Source organism: Carica papaya, chromosome 8 (genome assembly GCF_054855325.1).
Source record: "Carica papaya isolate Zhongbai chromosome 8, ASM5485532v1, whole genome shotgun sequence".
NCBI classification, from domain to species: domain Eukaryota; kingdom Viridiplantae; phylum Streptophyta; class Magnoliopsida; order Brassicales; family Caricaceae; genus Carica; species Carica papaya.
Genome location: NC_142316.1, coordinates 31,827,788 through 31,849,649, shown reverse-complemented (window position 1 = coordinate 31,849,649; position 21,862 = coordinate 31,827,788). Strand labels below are relative to the sequence as shown.

At 33.4% G+C, this 21,862-nt stretch overlaps 1 protein-coding gene across 2 annotated transcripts; it reads left to right on the top strand.

Annotated features, from left to right (window-relative positions):
- The first annotated feature begins 382 nt into the window (after positions 1 to 382).
- On the top strand, positions 383 to 21,606 carry NODGS (nodulin/glutamine synthase-like protein). 2 transcript variants are annotated; one of them, XM_088208836.1, is made up of 18 exons: positions 385 to 812; positions 1,923 to 2,174; positions 2,632 to 2,700; positions 2,941 to 3,055; positions 3,137 to 3,242; positions 3,718 to 3,874; positions 3,968 to 4,063; positions 4,417 to 4,465; positions 8,752 to 9,023; positions 10,356 to 10,528; positions 11,230 to 11,350; positions 11,430 to 11,482; positions 11,605 to 11,734; positions 12,548 to 12,693; positions 13,199 to 13,387; positions 14,425 to 14,657; positions 20,565 to 20,707; positions 21,289 to 21,606. In XM_088208836.1, the coding sequence occupies exons 1-18, from the start codon at positions 651 to 653 to the stop codon at positions 21,349 to 21,351; spliced, it is 2,529 nt and encodes an 842-aa protein (XP_088064962.1). In that variant the 5' UTR covers positions 385 to 650; the 3' UTR covers positions 21,352 to 21,606. The 2 variants fall into 2 exon arrangements, 1 of the variants encoding a protein (XP_088064962.1); XR_015813789.1 differs by lacking the exon at positions 14,425 to 14,657 and having other exon boundaries at positions 383 to 812.
- The last annotated feature ends 256 nt before the right edge of the window (positions 21,607 to 21,862 follow it).

The window sequence follows — 21,862 nt, the reverse complement described above, 5'->3', positions numbered from 1 at the left end:
ATAAAAAAAAATTACATTCTTTTTACAGATGTGCATTCTTCTGTAAAAGAAAATAATAATTGTAACATCGTCAACACTATAATAACATAATTCATAGAAACGATAACAAGTGTTTGTCAAACAATTTGTGTATAGAAAATCCTTTGATGCTATTTATTTCAAGCAAAAATAATCTACTCTTATTCATTATGACAACATTTTAACCATTAAGCTCCTATTTTACTGGGAGGAGCAAACATATTGATACACAAAATATTACTCATTGCAAGATTTCACAAGAAATAAAATAGTTGACCTTGTATACTGCTGAAGTGAAGATCAAGCCGCTGATATATTTACAAAGGCCCTTAAGTGCATTTCAGAAACTTAGGAGACTAGTTGGAGTTTGCATCATACCAAGTCCATATGAGTGAAATATATATATATATATACGTGTGTGTGTGTGTGTATATATTTTGTTTAAATTCATTAATTTAAGGGAGGAATGCTTGAAGTTGTTTGACTTTCCATGTCGTCAAGCTGTTGGAATATCTATCTACAGCTGTTGGACTGTCTATGTAAATCTGCCGCTTCGTTAATATAATTATCCAATCATGACTTTCGTTTCAAATTTTTTCTTCCATCTGATAATTTGACAGGGAGGAAGAGACATGGACTTTGGAGATCTAAGAGAGACGATAGAGAAGATAGAGGTAGTGGACGCTCACGCGCACAACATCGTCGCACTTGACTCCTCCTTCCCGTTCCTCAACTGCTTCTCGGAGGCCAGCGGCGACGCCTTGGCCTATGCAACCCACTCCCTCTCATTCAAGGTATGGTCTCCCTCTTTCTGTCCTTGCTATCGTGCGCCTCAGGATGAAGTGCGCGCACGCCTGTCCGCGTTCCATCTTATTTGTGCATGGTAGAGAAGATTACAGTGATGGATGGATGTACGTGTTAAGTGCCATTATTCATTTATCAACCACTGATGCACTTTTTGCAGTTCGCATTCAGAAATCCGTTACTCAGCTCATTATCTCTTGAAGAAATTTACAGATGATGTAAATTATGGATACGATTGGTCAAATAGAATTTCGTTTTCTTCTTTAATTACTGGCTTCTATCCCAAATCATTAAATGGAAGAGGGACATCGTTTAAGTTTAGCGTTCTTGAGATTTTTATTTGATGACTTCATTTTCAAAGTTCTATACTGGGAGTGGTGTTTTTCTTCTGTGGATGAAACTATCTAATTAGATTTAACTCGGTTACTGTTACATAGTCTGAGTTTTATGTTCTTGAGGCGATTATTTGATGACTTCATTTTCAAGTTCTATACTGGAAGTGTGGTGTTTTTCTTCTGTGGATGTAACTATCTATCTATATTTAACTCATTTACTGTTACATATTTTATGTTTAATGTTCTTGAGGCGATTATTTGATGACTTCATTTTCTAAATTCTATACTGGAAGGATGGTGTTTTTCTTCTGTGGATGAAACTATCTATTTATATTTAACTCAGTTACTGTTACATAGTCTAAGTTTAATGTTCTTGAAGCGATTATTTGATGACTTCATTTTCAAAGTTCTTTACTGTAAGTATGGTATTTTTCTTCTGTGTAGGAAACTATGTATTTATATTTAACTCAGTTACTGTTACATAGTCTTACACTGAGAAATTCTGGAGGTGTTCTGTTATCTCGGCTAGCTACTCCTGAGTGTCTGCTACTCCTCTTTTATGAGTAGCAACTCTTCTTTTACTCGTAAAGAAGTTTCAGCCCCAAATTAATTGTGAACTCTGTCTCTATTGCTGATCATAGTGTATAATTGTTTTCTTTGGTTTCCATTTTCAGTTTTGAGTGATGGGATCTGAATCTTTGATGGCAACAAAAAGCTTGACTTTTTGGGCTTCAGTTCTTACCTAAGTGTATATATTTGTGCCAGAGAAATTTGAGGGAGATTGCTGAACTGTATGGCACAGTATCTACCTTGCATGCGGTTGAGGAATACCGCAAATCAGCAGGATTGCAAGCTATTAGTTCAGTCTGCTTTAGAGCTGCAGGAATCTCTGCCATACTCATTGATGATGGATTGATCTTGGACAAAAAGCAGGACATTGAATGGCATAGATGTGCTGCTCCATTTGTGGGTAGGATACTGAGGATTGAACGTCTGGCTGAGGAAATTCTTGAGGAAGTAAGATACTAGCTGATCTTTCATGATTGTTAGTCAACTACTGATACTCATAACTGTTATAGGCATTTTGTTTTGTTTGCAAAATGTGTTTTGTATGATCAATTTATTCATTCTTCAATACTACTATGGTGTTTTTGTACTTATAATACACAACATGTGAACCTCCACTTCTCACTACTATTTAGAGCCTTGTTATCACGTACTTTAGTTTGCCTGATGAAATTTATAATAATTTGGAATAGTTTGTAATTTGAAGAATCAAATACTAGACTGCTACCTTGATCTTGAGGTGGTTGGATTTGGATCAGAAGCAAATGCTGGGACTAGAAATTTCATTTCTTTGTTGACAGCATCAATTCTCACTTCTCCTTGTTCACTTGTATGATCAGTGGAAAAGTTAGCAATGTTGTTATTTTTTCCTAAGTTTTTTTTCTTTTGGTACTATGTGTCTTTGCAGGGGATGGCAGGTGGATGCACTTGGACATTGGATTCGTTCATTGACATTTTTGATAAAAAATTGAAGTCATATCCTTTCAGTTAGAGTTAGTTCATGAGTGTGTATTTTGTTGCTAGTAGATCTGTAGCCACATAATTGTTTGCAACTTATCACATTTTGCCTCCACAATTCACTTGGAATTCATAATTTGGTACGCAATAACTGCAATTAGATAAATGGGAAGTTTGTTTCTGTCACTGTTTACTCTAAATTATATAAATATATGGATAAGAGAATCCTTGGTCGTAGTTGGTTTCCTTATAAATTACAGCTGTTGGTCAAATTGTTGCGTTAAAAAGCATAGCTGCATACCGCAGCGGTCTAGAAATCAAAACAGATGTAACTAGAAAAGATGCTGAGGAAGGTCTAACCAAAATTTTGAGCGGTGAGTATAGCATGTAAAATATTGAAATTTCTCTACTCTTATAACGTTATAATAACAATTTTTCTTCTATTTGTTTACCAGCTGGAAAGCCGGTCCGTGTTACAGACAAAAGCTTAATTGACTATTTATTCACATATAGTTTGGCGTTTGCTGCATGCTTTGACTTGCCATTGCAGATACACACTGGGTAATAGAATTTTTTTGCTTAATTAACTTCTTTTTTCTGCTCCGGGAAGTTTTAACAAAGGGAATGAGGTTGGAATTTAGATCTCTGAGCGTGGAACTGCTGGAAATTTGAACAGTTTGCCTGTGTTTTCTGCTGTCTGGTTATGAAATGCATTTATCTCAGATGTTTTTCATATGCAAGTATTCAGTCAGTTTTGGGAAAATGGCTTTACAATTGAGATCAAATCGTAGATTTCCATTCCAGGAGCAACACTTGTTCGTATCTATAATATTCTTATTTTCTAAAAAAAATATTGTAGGTTTTTGTGAGAAAAATGCACTTTCCTTGTCCACTTCCGAAAAATATCAAAGAGAGCTCCTCAAATTCCAATTTATATTTCCTTGTTCTTTGACGAGCAAATGCAGTGGCTTCAGGCAATGTGCACTTCTGGTATTATTGTATTTTATTTGCTAACTTTTCCTTCTCTTCCAATTAGTTTTGGAGACAAAGATTTAGATTTACGGTTATCCAATCCTCTTCACCTACGAGCCATTCTCGAGGACAAGAGATTTTCCAATTGTCGTATAGTTCTTTTACATGCATCATATCCATTCTCAAAGGAAGCATCATATCTTGCCTCTGTTTATTCTCAGGTGAAATTACTATGCTCTGTGAATTATACTCATTTGTTAATCATAAACTAACATTTTTATTCAGATTGTAAATTCTCTTACTTTTACTTTCAGGTATATCTTGATTTCGGTTTAGCAGTTCCAAAGCTTAGTGCTCACGGGATGATCTCTTCGGTAAAAGAACTTTTGGATCTAGCCCCAGTAAAGAAGGTGAAAACATCTGCACTTAAAGCAATAGAGAATACAATGCAGAAAAATTTATTGAAGTAACCTATAAACTCTCTTGCGAGAGTAAATGTACATGTTGTTAATGTATTTCGTCAAGTTTTTAAACACCATCTTCGAGAAATGTAATTTTTTCCTGGATTACAGATCTAAATACAACTTTTTCTGAGTGCTAACTGTTAAGCTATCAAGTGTAAGCTTTTGGCTGGTTTTTTGAAATCTTCCCACTTCTTGTAATGATATTTTTCCTGAGAATCTTCTGATTGTAAGTACAAGGGTATACTGATTTCTTTACTTCTTCTATAATTAAATAATGTTAATTAAAAGGAAATTTGCAGGTAATGTTCAGCACCGATGGTTATGCATCTCCTGAAACTTTCTACTTAGGTATGAATAGGCCACTTGGGATTTTTTCTTCTTACATTTCAATATAGTTTTGTTAAAAAAATAATAAATTATGTTGAAGGATATAAGATAAATTACACTTTTGATAATTAATTGCAATTTATTATCTATTTTCTTTCTCGTCATTTATGTATATATAAAACTGTAATATTTAGTTGAATGCACATCAAACCATTCTTGATATAGTATCAGAGTTTAGGTTAAGGAGACCCCAATCTCAACTACAAATTTTATTCTGCCTTATTGCTGAAAACAAAAAAGAAAAAACCCCAAAAGAGTTAGGTCAACCATCATAACTTACAACTACAAGTCAGCCACTAGGCACCGCTGCTGGCCATCGGTAGCAACAAATTGGTCATCATCATTAACGCTAGAAACTTAAACAGTGCATTCAGGCACAGCCACACTGCCAAACACGTCTGCATCCAGATACAGATGTGACCTTCTTTGATCCATTGTCGTCTGTTGCAATACCTCGTCCCATGATTAGACGTAGACGCCAGATGCAGGTGCAATGCTATCTACAGACGAACGACACTCGCAAAGAACGATAGACGAGACGAGTGACAAATGTGAGAGGAATGAACCTCTGCTCTTATCGCGCCCCTGTGCATAGTGTCTCTGCCATTTGTTGCACTCCTGCCTATGCTCTATGCACACTACCTATCACCATTGTGTATGCAAGTCTGTGTTTTTTACCAAAATCTAAATTGAGTCAAGTCAAGTAAAGGTGGTAAGGTTCAAGGGGGCAAGGATTGTCTGAGCTAACTCAGTGAGTTGAATAATGAGATTATACCATGTCTGTGTTGATTTATTGAGTTTTTAGTTCGAGTTGACTCAATTACTGATTCAGAACTATATTATTTGCAAGTTGTAGATTTCCTACTCATGGAGCCACATATTTTGAGTAAAAATATTTCAATAATTTTTCCTTTTCCAGATTAATTATTAGTACAATTTTTAAAGGATGTCAGAGATAACATCTCAAGTTACTGGAGCAAATACTGAAATGGCAACTCCAAATCTTAGTGAATTCAAAATGGAGATTGAAATACTAAGATCTTGACTTGAGTCCTGGGAGAAACAAATAAATATGAATTTACTGGCTTACTCAGGTACAATTTTTACCTCAAATGAACTAAATGACTTAGATAAGCCATTTGAAAATTTTTGAATTGTAAACGTAGGAGTCACAAATTATATGATCAATACTTGTAAATATCTATGTATGCTCCATGTTTAATTAATAAAAACATTGTTATTATCGATGGTTTCCTCAATACTATTGCAGATGAGGACGATTTTAAGTTTAATCTTACCATTGTCCTAAAATGTGTTACATGTTCTCAAATTGTGTACTAATCTTGTGTCGGTTAATGAGTTATCACAAACTTGAACTACAAAGTAATGTTTGGCACTTTTCATTATGACTTTTAGGACTAGAATTTGAGGAAAATGATTAGCGTGGTAAAGTTAGACACAAAATCTACTATTTGGAGATCAACATCCATACCTAATATTTTTAGAGTTCAATGATTTGTATCATTTATTAGCAATTGTGTTAGAGTCACTTGGCTATTTTTACTTAAAGATAAATTTGATGTTAATCATATCATATATGGTTCTGTAATGTAATGAAAAACCCAATTTGGAACTGGCATAAAATGATTCCGTACCGATAGCACCAAATATTTTTTTAACCATATGCTTTCATCATTCTTCTATCATGAAGGAATTCTCTATAGATTATCTTGCATCCGCATTTCACAGTAAAATAGGAATTAGCTACCACTAGAGCTTTTATTTTTCAAAACGACATTCAAAAGCAATCTTATCGTGAAACCATCTTTACTGCTACCTATATTATTAATAACTTGTTCACCAGCGATCTTGACTTTAAAAATTCTCAAGAAATACTACAAAAACTTTACCCAGCAATAAATATTACAAACTATCCGATTCCTCAAATAGTTAGTATGTTGTCCTCATTTATATTTATTCCTACCGAAGAAGGATATTTAATAATCGAACTCTGAAATGTGTATTTATGAAGTACTTTTCTGCTTAAAAATGGTATAAATGTTAACATCCATCAACAAAAAAGTTTTATGTGTCTGCAGATATTATATTTATTAAAAAAAAATTCTAATTTACCCAACCTTATCTTTAGTGGGAGTTTGTATTGTAAGATAAGAATACAAAATTCTTAATAGAATTTATCCTCTACATTTGTCGCACAATCCTTTGCCAAATATCCCAACACCATCACCATAAGAAAACCTTTAGAACCTACCAAAAAATTCATCTAATCAAGAGATCATACTAGACCCTATATGTTCTCAGATGTATACAAGGAGGAAAATGTTGAGTACTGAGTTTAAGTCGATCCAAGAATCCAACATTGATCTTGGAATCGAGATATGTCTCGAAAAATCTATACAATTTGATAATGATAAGGTACAAGAGGATGCACTAATACTTTTTTTATCCTATCTTACAGTTTGTATCATTTGATAAGTGTTCACCATTTCATAAAAATTTCCTCATAAGTTTGAATACTGAGTTGATTCCTAATATAGTATCTAAGATATTATCTTGTGAAAAATGGAAGAATACTGTGAATATGGAAATTTATATACTTGAGAAAAATCATACATAAGAAATAGTTGATCTACCCAAAGGGAATAAACTCGTGGGATAAAAATGGTCTTTACTATCAAATATAAGGCAAATGGGACAATCGAGAGATATAAAATAAAACTAATAACAAATAAATATATACAAACATGTGGGACAGAGTTAAGACAAACTCTGCACGAATTTTTTTATCATTAACTATTCAGTTGATTGACAATTAAAACAATTTGATGTAAAAAATGTCTTCTTACATGAAGATTTAGAAGAAAAAATCTATATGAATATCCTACTAGGTTTTAACAAAGAAACATGATCAAATAAGTATGTAAACTAAAGAAGGCTTTGTATGGACTCAAGCAACCGCCAAAAACATGGTTTGGCAGGTTCGCAAGTGTGATAATAGATCTTAAATTTAATTAGGGTCAAGGAGACCACACTTTGTTCATTAGATACTCAGAGATAATGGGTGTTACAGCTCTCCTTGTATACATTGATGATATTATCGTAATAGAAGATGATAAGAAAGAAAAATTAATAATGAAGTAGTGCTTAAGAAAATAATTTGAAATTAATGAACTTGGTAAGTTGAAGTATTTTTTGAGAATCGGCCGCTCAAAGTTTTAGATTTTTATTTCTCAATACAAATATATTCATTAACCTGTTGAGGGATACTTCAATTAGTATTTCTATTGATTTTAATAACAAATTGGGAATAGCAGAAGAAGATATATCTGTAAAAAAAATGTGTTAGAGGTTAATTGGGAGATTAATATACTTATCCACGTTAGACCAGACACTATCTATGCAGTGAATATTATAAGTCAGTTAATGTACAGTTTGAAAGAAGTGCATCTACAAGTAATTTACAGAGTATTACATTACTTCAAAGATTACCTCGAAAAAAAATTATGTTTAAGAATATTGATAGCTACTCATACAAGCCCATATTGATGTAGAATATGTAAGGTCATGTTTTAAAAACACCACTAGGTATTGTACCTTCTTTGAAAGTAATCTAGTCATTCGGAGAAGTAAGAAGTAAAAAAGTAGTTATGAGATCAAGTGTAGAATTAGAATTTCAAACATTAGTACAAGGGATATTAAACTATTACGAATGAAATTTTTTTGGAAGATCTTAAAATCAAGTGAGAAAACTCTATGCGCCTACATTTTAACAACAAATCAGGGATAAGCATTGTTACAATCTTGTGCAAAACAATCGGACCAAACACATTAAAATCGATTTATCAAAGAAAAATTTGACAACGACCTATTATGTACCTTAGATATGCCCACCAATTCTTAACTGATAGATGCGTTAGTAAAGCTTAAATAATTCGGCAGTCCAATATCTTCTTAGTAAGGTGGGGATGAACAATATCTATTCTCCAGTTTGAGGAAGAGTATTAAAAGAATGGTAAATTAGGTTAAAAAGTATAATGGTAAAGTATTGTAATTAATTATAACTTTTTCTAAAATTAAGTAACTAATTGTAATTTATTGTCTATTTTTATTTTGTATCCTAAAAAACCTGAATACATAGAGTTGTAATATTACCAAACCATTCTTGAAAGTTTCGATGGGAAATGTTTTATCTAATTACTTTTAAATTATCCTTCTGGTTTTTGTAGGCACAAAAAAAGCACGTGAAGTTGTCTTTTCAGTCCTTCGTGATGCATGCAGTTGTGGTGATCTCTCACTTGCTGAAGCTAATGAAGCAGCTAGGGACATCTTTGTACAAAATGCAATTCAATTTTACAAGATTGATTTGAATGTGAAATTGTCTGGCTCAAACTACAGTTCATCTCTCAAGTCTGCAATGGTGGAACACAATGGCCAAGAAATTGGCGCGTCACTTGTTCGTATTATCTGGGTTGATTCTTCTGGGCAACACAGATGCCGTGTGAGTTTTTGTTTTTTCTTTTATTTTTCAATGGTTAAATCATTATTTTACTTTTATTGGCGAATATATATAGAAAGGAGCTAAACTGAAACATTTTCTAAACTGGAAAGCATTATTGCCTTTGATGTTGGAGGAATGTGGAAACTCATATTATCCTAGCTTGCATAGATAAGTACAAGGTTTCATGGTTTAGAAGCGAGCAATTATTCATCTTCCCCCGTTAAAGACAAGTGATTCTTATGCTAAAGGGATATACTCCTTGGGCTGGCCATGCAGGTTTTATTCACTAAAGGGATGCATGATATGCTTTTTTTCCTGTGGTTTTGACTTACTAATCTTGCATAATTCTTCTTGTTCTTACTGGTTTAAAACTATATGACCTTGAGATATTTCAACAAAAAAAAACTGTATGACCTTGAGTATCTCTCGATCTACACTGACCATTATGCTTAGATTCTGTATGTATTCTATATCATTTTGTTTTCTGCTTAGCTATTGCTGTTCTTTGTCCTTTTCTTTGTTGCATATGCTCCTGCACTTTGCAGGTGTCGGTGCAAGCGTACCATGAGTTTATTTTTTAGTAGAAGAGTCTACAAGCTTTATTTCTTGTTAATAGGAAAAGGAATAAATTGTTCATAAGACTTGGTCGTTACTAGACGGCAGGAATGGCATGACTGAAATCATTCAAAAAATTATCTTAAAAAGTTCTTTTGCACTTTTGAACGAAGGCTTGGAACTGTAAAATGTTCTTCAAAAAATTCTGAGATCTTCAAAAGAATTATATGCCTGGAGGTTCAAAACCATGTTCAGTTGTTTTGTTTGTTTTCAGATAAGAACCTGTCACGTGGGAATATGGTCTGCATTTTCTGAGTCCAGCAGCTTAAATTGAATATAACCTGTTGATATTTTTGCTTTCAAAAAAGATGTTTACTTCTGGTAAAGTGGCGTTGAGTTCATCAGGATTGTTGGTCATTTGAATGGCAGCATCATATCGCCTCAACAATGCTACTGCACATTGCCAATTAGTTGTAGGAGACTGAGGCCAGGTCATCAAGCAGAACATCTCTGCTTTTAGTGGACAATGGTCTAGATTTATATACTGGCTTGAAGTACCTAGAATTTTAACTTAGACTTGAATAGTGAGGCCAGAAGAAGTTCACATATCTCATCACCTTAAGCTTGGATGTTATGTATCTTTAAATCTTTGTATCATAAACTAGATAGTGAATTATCTTCTCTAGAATATTCATTTGAGATACTCATAGTTTTTGAGAACTGCATTAGGTAAATATATTTGATCACTGATTTCCCTCATATTGTTTGTCATTCTAGGTTATCCCAGTAAAGCGTTTTGATGATGTTGTAAAGAAGAATGGTGTTGGCTTAACTTTTGCATCTATGGGGATGACTTCATTTGCTGATGGACCAGCAGAGGAATCTAATCTGACTGGAGTTGGTGAGATTAGATTAATGCCTGATCTGTCCAGTAGACGGCGAATCCCATGGTACGATGTTTTCCATGACAAGTGTCCATGCGTTTTCTACTTGCACCTTTATGACATGTGAACTCTTCTCATTTCTCAATATCAAGGAAGAATGGTAAAATAATTTAGAAGAAATTTCTGTGTTCAACCTAGCACAGATGCAGTTGAGAAGGGCTCATGGGTCCTCTTGAAGGTGAACTGGAAAATAAAATATTTCCAATCAATCAGGTTCACTAGAGATTCTATGGGAAGTTTAGGAAGATTAACTGTATTGTAAAGATTTGAATTCAAGCAAGTAATTGCATAGGAAATTATCTATTATAGGAACCTGGCTTTTTATGTTAAATTTTTTTGAATAAGTCAAACCATGAATTTATGGATTCTATAAAGAGAGTTACCTGTCTTAGGTGGGTAGTTTCTATCCCTAAGTTGGCAGGTAGGTTCTAATTGACAGAGCTATACTTTTGGCTTCTGTTCTATGATATTATGCAGAAAAAAAGTTGTCACTTATCAAGATCTTTGAGTCCTCTCTCAATGAGACCTCATATTCTTATTCATCATAGGTTTCAAAGGAAGAAAAACCAGAGAAAATCTGGTTTAACTCTAACAGATTTCAGCCCCCAAGGACCCATAACTAGATCCAGGGCACTGGGACATACCAAGGAGTCAATTCACTGCATGTATCCCTTTAATTTATATTGACATAATTCTCTTCCTGACAGGGCTAAGCAAGATGAGATGGTTTTGGCTGACATGCATCTTAAACCTGGTGAAGCATGGGAATATTGCCCAAGAGAGGCCTTACGAAGAGCCTCAAAGATTCTGAAAGATGAATTTAACTTGGTATATTAGACTTGTTTCTCATATTTCATGTCAAACTAAAGTCTTTGGATACTTTATTTACAAAATTCTATATGTTTAGGTTATGAATGCAGGATTCGAGAACGAGTTTTTTCTATTGAAGAGTGTTATAAGGTATGTGCTTGTATGCACTTAAGTGTTTGATTCACTAAGAATAAAAAGGGAAACAAATCATATATTTTTTTTTAAAAAAAAGGAACCAAAATCATTGGATTTAAATTGTGTCACACATGCAGAGAAGGGAGAGAAGAGTGGTTGCCATTTGACTCCACACCATACTGCTCTACATCAGGATTTGATGCTGCTTCTCCAGTGTTACGTGAAATAGTCACTACTCTTCACTCCTTGAATATTATTGTTGAACAGGTGGAGAATAATGCTGGAGTTATTATTTATTTCTGTTTTGAGATTACTGATGAAATTTTATATTGAGTGCATAGATGCTTGGTTTCGTTCCAATCTGCATGCAGCTTTTATGATTGTACATGAATGTTGATAATATTATGCATGCTTCTTACTTTTATTTTATTCTGGTTTTAATCACATCTCAATGTGAGAAATTTTGACTGGAACAAATTAAGAAAATACAGTAAGGATCTCAAAATATAGGTGTAACTGGTAGAGGCATCTGCAAAATTCTCCTGTCATGGACAGCAAAATCAAAGAAGCTTTTGTAATTTTTTAAAGCATGATCGATGAAGAACTCCGATTATTTTTCAGCTCCAAAATCTTCTTCTCTTCTTTGTCAGACGCCAACAGTAAAGCTTATATTGGCCCCAGAAAAAGGAAAACAAAATGGCTAAAGAATTAAACAAAAAGAGAGATATTTGCTGCTATTTGTATGTACTTGGAATTTTACTGGTTGGCTTTTGTACCATAGGTAACAGTAACACATGTTCTTTCCTAAAAAAAATTATAATAACAAAAAACAGTGTCCACATTATCATTTAGACTGCATCTTTTAGTTCTATATTTAGGTGTTTTATATTTTGCTATTATAGGAGAATATGCTGTCTCTCTCTCTCTCTTCTCTCTATCTAATGTTTCTCTTTCATTCAGAAAAAAGTGGAAGAAATGCATCTTGGTAATGCTCTTGCTGTAATGTTGGTTATTGTTTCAAGTGTTTGTATGAGTCCTGAAAATACCTTCTTCATTTTTTTATTTTCAAATTTGCTGCAGTTGCACGCGGAAAGTGGAAAAGGTCAGTTTGAATTTGCTCTTGGACACACTGCATCAACTTGTGCTGCGGACAACTTGATTTTCACTCGTGAAGTTATTAGGTCTATTGCAAGGAAACATGGATTGTTGGCGACTTTTGTGCCAAAGTAGGTTCTCTGCTTCTGAGAGTAAGGCTGATAATTGTCTCTTTGTTAAATTTCGTGGTTGTAACCCTTGATGATTTGGTAGTAGTTTTCCAACAAAAAGACAAGGTGTTCTTATTTCAATAAGAAGAGTTACTATTCTAAATATCATGTGCATACATCATGAAAACAATTATGGGTTACATGTTTCATTCAAACACTAATATTCTGACACTGTACTCCTACGTCATGTAGAGAATCTTCTTATATACTGCCTGGTCCTATCATTTAACTAGGTTGTACTGTCCAAAAGACTAATCGTTTTGATGATGAATGGATTATCACATGGTAACTTAAAATAAAATAGAGTGACTAATATGGTTCAAACTTTTTACAAGAACCAAAGATGAGCTCACTTGTTAAGCTATGATAGTGTTCCAGAGTTGGTCTTATAGGGTTTCTTCATTTTTTGTTATTTGGAACTAACATTTAGACTTAAAAGATATATTAATCTGTGCTGCTTTTCTAGGTATTCTTTAGATGATATTGGTTCAGGATCCCATGTGCATATCAGTTTGTGGCAGAACGGGAAAAATATTTTTATGGCATCAGATGGATCATCTCAATATGGAATGTCCAATGTTGGTCAAGAATTTATGGCTGGCGTTTTGCACCATCTTCCTTCAATTTTGGCATTCATAGCACCAGTTCCGAACAGGTTTCCTTTTTTCTATGCATGCTTCTGTCTGTATATAAACAAATCTTGTTTTTAAGACTACTGCTCTGTACCATCAAATTAATTTTTTGGTTAATCATCATGAAACATCTTTTTCCCGGGTGCTTTATAACTGTCTTGATTCAGCTCAAACAAACGAACCATTTCTTTTTAACATGCATATGGAAAACATAGCTTAATATGGATATTTTTTTTTCCTTTGAAACAGTTAGTTTTGTGTGTTTCATCTACAGGAGTTATGGTTACACTTTATCCTCTCTATAGCTATTCCACCTTTTTGTTACTTAAGATAGTGCTGTAGGTTATATGTTAGTGGTCTTTGCGTGATTGACCAGATGGCTAAATTGCTACTCTGTGTTAATCTTTAGAAAAGGTTTCTTGGAAATCTTATCATTTTCTGTTTAATATCTTATTATTCTGTATGATTAAAATAGCAACTGGTTAGTCAGTTTGTTGCTTTTGTTATTTATACATGTTAATCTCTCTTGGATCTCCTGAATAATTTTTAGTTTGACTTGCACGTGCATGTTCGTGCACTCAAATAGCTATTGAAGCTTTAGGTGTATTTTGATGAGAACAGCTTTTAGATGAAGCAAATAATTTTATATAATTTATAAATGTCATGTTTTGTGAAGTGGTAGGAAAATGGTGTTAAAGCATAAATAATTGATTGAGTCCTGCACTATCTGTTTAAACTTTTGAGGTAACCAATTTAATCAATTATGTAAGATTGTATTACAGCCAGAGATCTAGTATTTTGATTTTTGTTTTCCCATTTTTGTTAAAAATTAGTTGTGCATAAGGTTTAGTGTTTTTATATTTAATTAATGCTTTGAACTTAGTAGATTTACAATGAGGGGACATGTTAGAGTACAAATAATTAATTCAGCTTTATCCTATCAGTTTGAACTTGTGAACTGATTGATTCTACTAGCCAGTCTTCATGTGGGATTTATATTTCCTAGAAAATATTCTAAATCTGAAAGAAATCTTATTTTTATTCCCATTTTACTGTAAAGTTATGACCGAATACAACCAAATACATGGAGTGGGGCATATCAGTGTTGGGGAAAAGAAAACAGAGAAGCCCCAATAAGAACTGCATGCCCACCTGGAATTATACAAGGTCTGGTGAGCAACTTTGAGATTAAATCTTTTGATGGATGTGCAAACCCATACTTGGGCTTGGCTGCCATTGTTTCTGCTGGCATTGATGGCCTTCAGAAGCATCTTCTTCTGCCTGAACCTATAGGTAAACATTCATAACTCTCGGTATCATATATATATCTTGAGATTTTTTATTTTTTATTTTTTAAAATAATGCTTTTAGATTTTTATACGTGTAAAGGGATAGAAAATAAAAAATACTGAATATTTACATGTTTTTTATTGAAATGAGAATAAAAATATATGTACATGTAGATGGATTCAGATGTGGTAACCAACTTAAAACATCTTATTAATTACGCTAACATATTTGGAAAGATAATTATACTATTATGTATATGAAATAATTTATAATATTTTAACACTCTCCCTCAAGCTGGAGTATATATATTAATCATATCTAATTTGTTTCGAAAATCCTCAATCCGTGTTCCATTTAGAGGTTTTGTGAATATATCACCAAATTGTTCTCTTGTTTTTACATAATCAGTAAATATAAAATTTTTCTAAATCTTTTCTCGGATGAAATGACAATCAACCTCAATATGTTTGGTTCTCTCATGATACACAAGATTCGAGACAATATGAAGGGCAGCTTGATTATCACACTAGAGTTTCGCAGGAGATATGGATCTCAGACCCACTTCATTTAAAAGATAATGTATCCATAAGATTTTGCATGTAAACTGGGTCATAACTCTAAATTCAGACTCTTCACTTGAGTGAGATACAACTGTTTGCTTCTTATTTTTTCATTATACGAGATTCTTACCAACAAAAACATAATAGCTCGTAGTAAACATTCTATCAATTTTATATCCAACCCAATCAGCATCTGTAAAACATTCAATGTGAGTATGCTCGTGAATTTTAAACACTATGTTAAGTCCCAGAGCATCTTTTAAGTAGTACAAAATCTGTTCCAGAACCTCCCAATGTTTAACTGTAGGTGCAGACATAAATTGACTAACAACACTGGTAGGGTATACAATATCTGGATGAGTCACAGTTGGATAATTCAATATCTCAACCAGTCACTTGTATTTTTCTGGATCATTAAGGGTATCACCATCATCTTTTGTAAGATGTACATTTGGTACCATTGGTGTATTGCATGACTTAGCTCCCAACTTTCCTGTTTCTGCCAGTAGATCAAGTGTATACCTTCTCTGAGATAACAGAATTTCTTCCTTACTTCTTATTACTTCCACCTCCAATAAGTATTTTAGCTATCTCAAGTGTTTAGTATTAAACTTGGTATGCAAGAATGACTTAAAAAAGGATATTCTTGTATGGTCATTTTCTGTAATCACAATATAATCAATATAAATAATAAAAAATATAATACCAGTTATTGATTATTTATAGAAGACTAAATGATCACACTTGCTCTTTTTCAATTTAAACTCATAGACTACCTCATTAAACTTACCAAACCACGCACGGGGACTCTATTTCAGACCATATAAAGATTTCTTCAAATGACAGACTTTTCCGTACTCTTCCTGAGTAATAAACCCAAGTGTTTGCTCCATATATATTTTTTCTAAGAGATTATCGTGGGAAATGCATTTTTAATGTTCAGTTAGTATAAGGGCCAATATCAGGAGGCTGCAATAGATATGAATAAACAGATAAAAGTAAGTTTGGCCACTAGAGAGAATGTATCAGAATAGTCCACCTCATAAGTTTGAGCATAACCTTTCACTACCAGTCAAGTTTTAAATTTTGCCATAGAGTCATCTGGATTCACTTTAACTGTAAATACCCATTTGCACCCTACAGACTTTTTTCCTCTAAGTAAATTTATCAAATCCCTGGTATGATTGTTATCAAGAACATTTATCTCCTTAAATATGACATTACATCAAACAGGGTGATTTAGAACTTTCTTAACTGTTTTGAGTATAGAAGTTGAATCTATAAAAGCAATTAAAGCACTAGACGAATGAGATAGATAGCCATATGAGATAAAATTAGCAATGGGATAAGTTGACGTGGGAATGGTACACTGATGTTTATCTTTACGAAAACCAATGAGAAGATCAAGATCCTGTGATGCAGAATCAGATGACAACGGATCTGTTGCAGAACATGTATAATTAGTTTATTGTTTTCTGAAATAAACATGAACAATTTGTGGTGGTACTTGAGTTAGAGGCACACTAATACTATCATCAACTTGTTCAAGTAGGGGATGGAGATAAATCATTTGGAGAAGTACCATTATCAGTTTGCTCAATAGAAGCACCTGGTGTGAAACTATGTATGAATCACTCATCATCCGTCCCCTGACTTGTAGATTTAATGAAGAACGGTGTATTCTCTAAAAAAATTACATCAGTTGATATCAAATATTTATTGAGATCTTAAGAGTAGCACCAATATCTTTTTTGAAGCCTAGAATATTTCAAAAATACATATTTCAAGACCTTCAGGTCCAATTTTGTCATAATAGGTCGCACATCTCGAATATAAAATGTGCTACCAAATATCTTAGGTTGCACCGGAAACAAAAACTTATTTGGAAAAAGAAGACTATAAGGAGCATCTCCATCAAGTACTGTAGATGACATACAATTAATTAAGAAATATGTCATGGAAACAACATCACTCGAGAACTGCTTGGGGACTTGCATTTGGAACAAGAAAGCTCGAGCTGTCTCAAGTAAATGTCTGTTCTTTCTCTCAACAATTTCATTTTGAGATAGTGTATCCACACACGAGGATTGGTGAGGGATCCCGTATTGAGTCATATAGTTCTGAAATGAGTCTGATATATATTTTTTGGCATTATCACTTCTCAATACATGCATAGAAATATTGAATTGTGTATTGACTTCAGTACAAAAGGTGCAAAAATAAGAACATACTTCAGAAGAATTTTTCATAAAATATATTCACGTCATTCGAGAAAAATCATCCACAAAAGTAACGAAATACTTAAATCTAGTTTTGGACGAAACAGGACAGAGGTCCCAAACATTAGAGTGAACTAACTCAAAAACAGACTTAGCTTATCTATTGATCCTTGAACCTAACGGACTTCTGTGATGTTTTGCAAACTGACATGATTCACAATTTAGTGAGGGTACATCATGAAACTGATGACATAACTTTTTCAATACAAGTAGAGAAGGATGTCTCAATTAATAATGTGTTTCAAATGGAGAGGTAACATTAGAACAGGTAGCCGATCGAGGTACCCAAATGTCAAGAATGTAGATACCATTTGATACATAATCTGTTTCATTATAAGATCTTGAAGAATACAGTAATAAGAAAAAAATGTAATACAACAATTCAAATCTTTATTAAGATCATTCACAGAAATTAAATTGAATGCAAGTTTAGATAGATTTAGCACAGATGACAGGGTAATAGATGATATTGGTTTCATAGTCCCCGATCCCATAATGTTATAGGTCGACTCATCATCAATAGTTACAGGAAAAAATATTTTGTGTAGTCGAAAACTATAAAAAAAATTTAGAATTACCTGTCATAGGATCTGTAGTACCAGAATCAATCACCCATCTATTCAAGGAGGTAAAATATTTTTTCTCTAATTCAATTAAAGCAGAAAATTTATTCAAAAATTCCTGATACTGAATAAATTTAGCATATTCGTCAGCTGAAATCATAACAGTTCTTTTAGAAGATGAGCTATTAGTAGCAGCAGCAGCAATATTAGCTGTTTGTGTCTTTCGATTACGATTCTGCAATTTCTTACAATATCATTTTATATGTTCTTATTCACGGCAGTAATAATAGACAATATTACCATCTATTTTAATTCAGAAATTATGAAAAATGACAATCTAAATACCCAAAACACAACAGGCAGGAATACCCAAAATTTGTTGCAAATATACTAGAAAATATGAGAAAACAGAATATTTCTTCATACACGGCTGTCAACAATCCTACCAGGACCTCATTGCAAACCACCAGAGTCCACGTGCCGCTGCACGCGCCACCACTGGAGTTCACGCTCCGCCACTGGAGAGCCACACACCGCCGCCAAAAATCACTAAAATACCTTCTTTCGACCGGAAATCACCACATAACCTAAATGCATGCTCAAATCCATAATGGTGTTTACAAAATCTGCTCAAATCGTGTCGGAAGACCAGAAAAAGCTTGTTGTCGCGCGATCTCCTCCGTCGCTGCTTTCTCTGCTGCAGTCTTCTGGTTTCTTGCTCAGACCAGGTCGGCCGAGCTTCTCTTCAGATTCCGACTTCGGGCCGAACACATCACCCACGCAACACGGCCGAAAGCGAATTCACCCGACATTTTGTGGACCCAAAACTAAGAGAGAAAGGCTTCGTTTGCTTCTTCTATGTGCACCACCGTACCGACCGCGATCTGAACTAGTCACAGGATGGTGGTTGACTTCCTCTGACACCGAGAATAGGTTGTTCAACCTGTGTTTGGTCTGACCCCTAAAATCTTAACCCTAAACCTTACTCTGATACCATGTAAAGGAATAGGGAAGGGAAAATATTGAATATTTACATGTTTTTTATTGAAATGAGAATAGAAATATATATACATGTAGATGGATTCAGACATGGTAACCAACATAAAACACCATATTAATTACATTATATTTAGAAAAATAATCATACTATTATGTACATGAAATATTTTATAATATTCTAATAATATGAAACAAACTTAATTTCTAGCAAAAAATGATTAATAGATTTTAAGAATTTTGGATTCTTTTCTGTGTAGCTTTCTGTTACTATGTGACATAAAATCAGGAATAATGTGGTCAGAGTGTGATACAGTGAAATACTGTGTTAAGAAAAATGAAGGAGCGATTAGAAAAAAGGAGTTTAGAGAGAGAAGGAACCAGCAGAGTGAGAGACCAAAGAGAACCAGAATGCTTAAATTCTTGTTGATCTTCAATATCTACTGTAGTTCAATTGTTGATGCTTAGAAACTTGACCAGATAACCATCTGACTGACCCAACTGCTAAACTACTCATAATAGTAATAGTTTATGAAATATTTTCTAGTTTTTATTTTTTAAGCTTATATCATATGCATAAAAATATTTAGGGTGGTATACAGATGTGTGGCACTCAAGTAATAAACTAAAAACAGTTTTCTCGAAATCACTAGAAATACTTTTAAGATTTTAAGACTTATGCCTGCATTTTTTATATTATTTTCTAAATGTCGTTCTTATTTTAAATCTAAACCTACTTTTATGTGTAAACAGGTAAGAATTTAAAAAATGGATAGTAAAATATGTTTTCATGTAACGAATGAATAGCAAATCCCTCAAAACAAACCCACCATCATTTCTTGGTCTTGACCCTTCTACAATTCCTACCATGCATCAATTCTTATCCTGGCAATATTAGATGCTTGGGTTTGAGTTCTTATCTTAAGCCTGGTTTATATCATTCATTTTTACTTCTTGTTCTGGCAAATGCTCATTCATGATTTTTGTCTCCAAAAGCTAGTGGCCCCACTAATTATTTGACACCACCAAGATTTTGATAATCTGAACCATGATTGTGTATTATCTTACATGTTCCCCGTGGTATTTGTCTTGCTGAAACCTTTCAACATAACCCAGCTCCCTTGCATTATTAAGTGTCATCAATTTTCTTTCGTCCTGTGATTTTCCACTGTTTTATGACTATTACTTTTTTAGGGCAAGGTATCCTTGTTCTCAACGAGAAACCACAGTTTCAGCCTTTCCATTCACCATTTTGCTACATACAAATATGGTTTGATGATGGAAAATAGCTAAGGGAAGAATTTTAATTTGTAATTGATTGCAAATTTTATTGCTGTGATATTTGTCTCCGACAAGTCCTTTTGTTCTCTTGATTTGGAGTTAAAATTCACTCTTAGCTTTGAAGGATAGTCCTGTAGGAAGTTGTGGTTCTTTCAAATGCTCACAGTGCCATTTTCCTAACGAAAGTTAAACTTTACGCTGATGTCTTACTGTTTTTTATTCATTAAGCAGATATAAACCCATCTGATGTTGGTGTCAAAGTTCAAAGGCTACCTGCTTCACTTGATGAATCTTTGGAAGCTCTCCAGAAAGATGAGATCTTGCATGATCTAATTGGTGAGAAGCTTGTGGTTGCCGTAAAAGGAGTTCGCAAGGTACATTCCCAATTCTTACTCAAACTCTTACTGTCAGCAGTTAGCAAAAGTGCCTTCATGCTTTCCAAAAGTCAATATTAAACCTGGAGAATTTGCATTTATCTTTAACAAAGAAAGCTTCATTTATAGGCTATTGATCCCTGATCTTACAGACAATTAGAATATTAAAATATTCTTTTAAATATTTTTTGTGATTAAAATGGTCTTCCTTGATGAGTCACTCTTATTTTTGATAAACTGGTTTAGTAACAGAAATACTAAAAAAAAAATCCCTTATTATCAGTGTTTCTCAAAGTATGCTTGCATTCTTTAAATTGTTTGAATGCTGGATCTCTCAGCTCCCACTTAATAAGCCAGTATAAATGCTTAATACTTCACAATATCGAGGGCTCGTGAAGTTTAGGTATTTCAAGCCTCGTAGCCAGCCTTCTTTGATTCTAATGGCTGATTTAGAATTACATTGACTAAAAATAGACAAGAGAACAAAAGATTTGAGGATGCCTTGAGGTTGTTCCATTTTTTGCATTGGTCAAAACTTTCCTGTCTTATTGCAATTAACAGGCACATCCTTTTATCTGCAGGCTGAAATTGAATACTACAAGAAGAATAAGGATGCATACAAGCAACTTATACATCGTTATTGAGCCAAAATCTTTCAAGGCATTTGTTACCGAATCCCGCACCCTCTTCAAAGTTTTTTCTTTTGCTCGCTTATTCTTGTTTCCTGTCAGAGGAAATTTGAGGTAATGAATAAGGCTCAAAAACTGAATAGTGCCTGATTATTTTTCAGATATTCAAATTTCTGTATCTGAAAATTGACTTAGGTTTCAACTGTACTTTAAAATTTTAGATATTTGCTGGTACATGTTATTTTAGTTTTGTCTTTAATATTTAATGGTTTAGAACTTTCGTTGCTACATAAGTAACTTTTATAGAAATGCTTACGGCATTAAAATATAAATTAAAAATGACTGAACTGCATAGATTAGATCTAAACTTTGGTTTAAGTGAAAATTATTACTTATTTTATATATTTCATTAATAAATTTGATGAATAATATATATTTTTAATTTATTATTTTTTTTATTTTTTATTTTATTAATTGGTTTTAGTTAAAAATATAATTTTAAATTTTAATTTAATTTGACATAAAC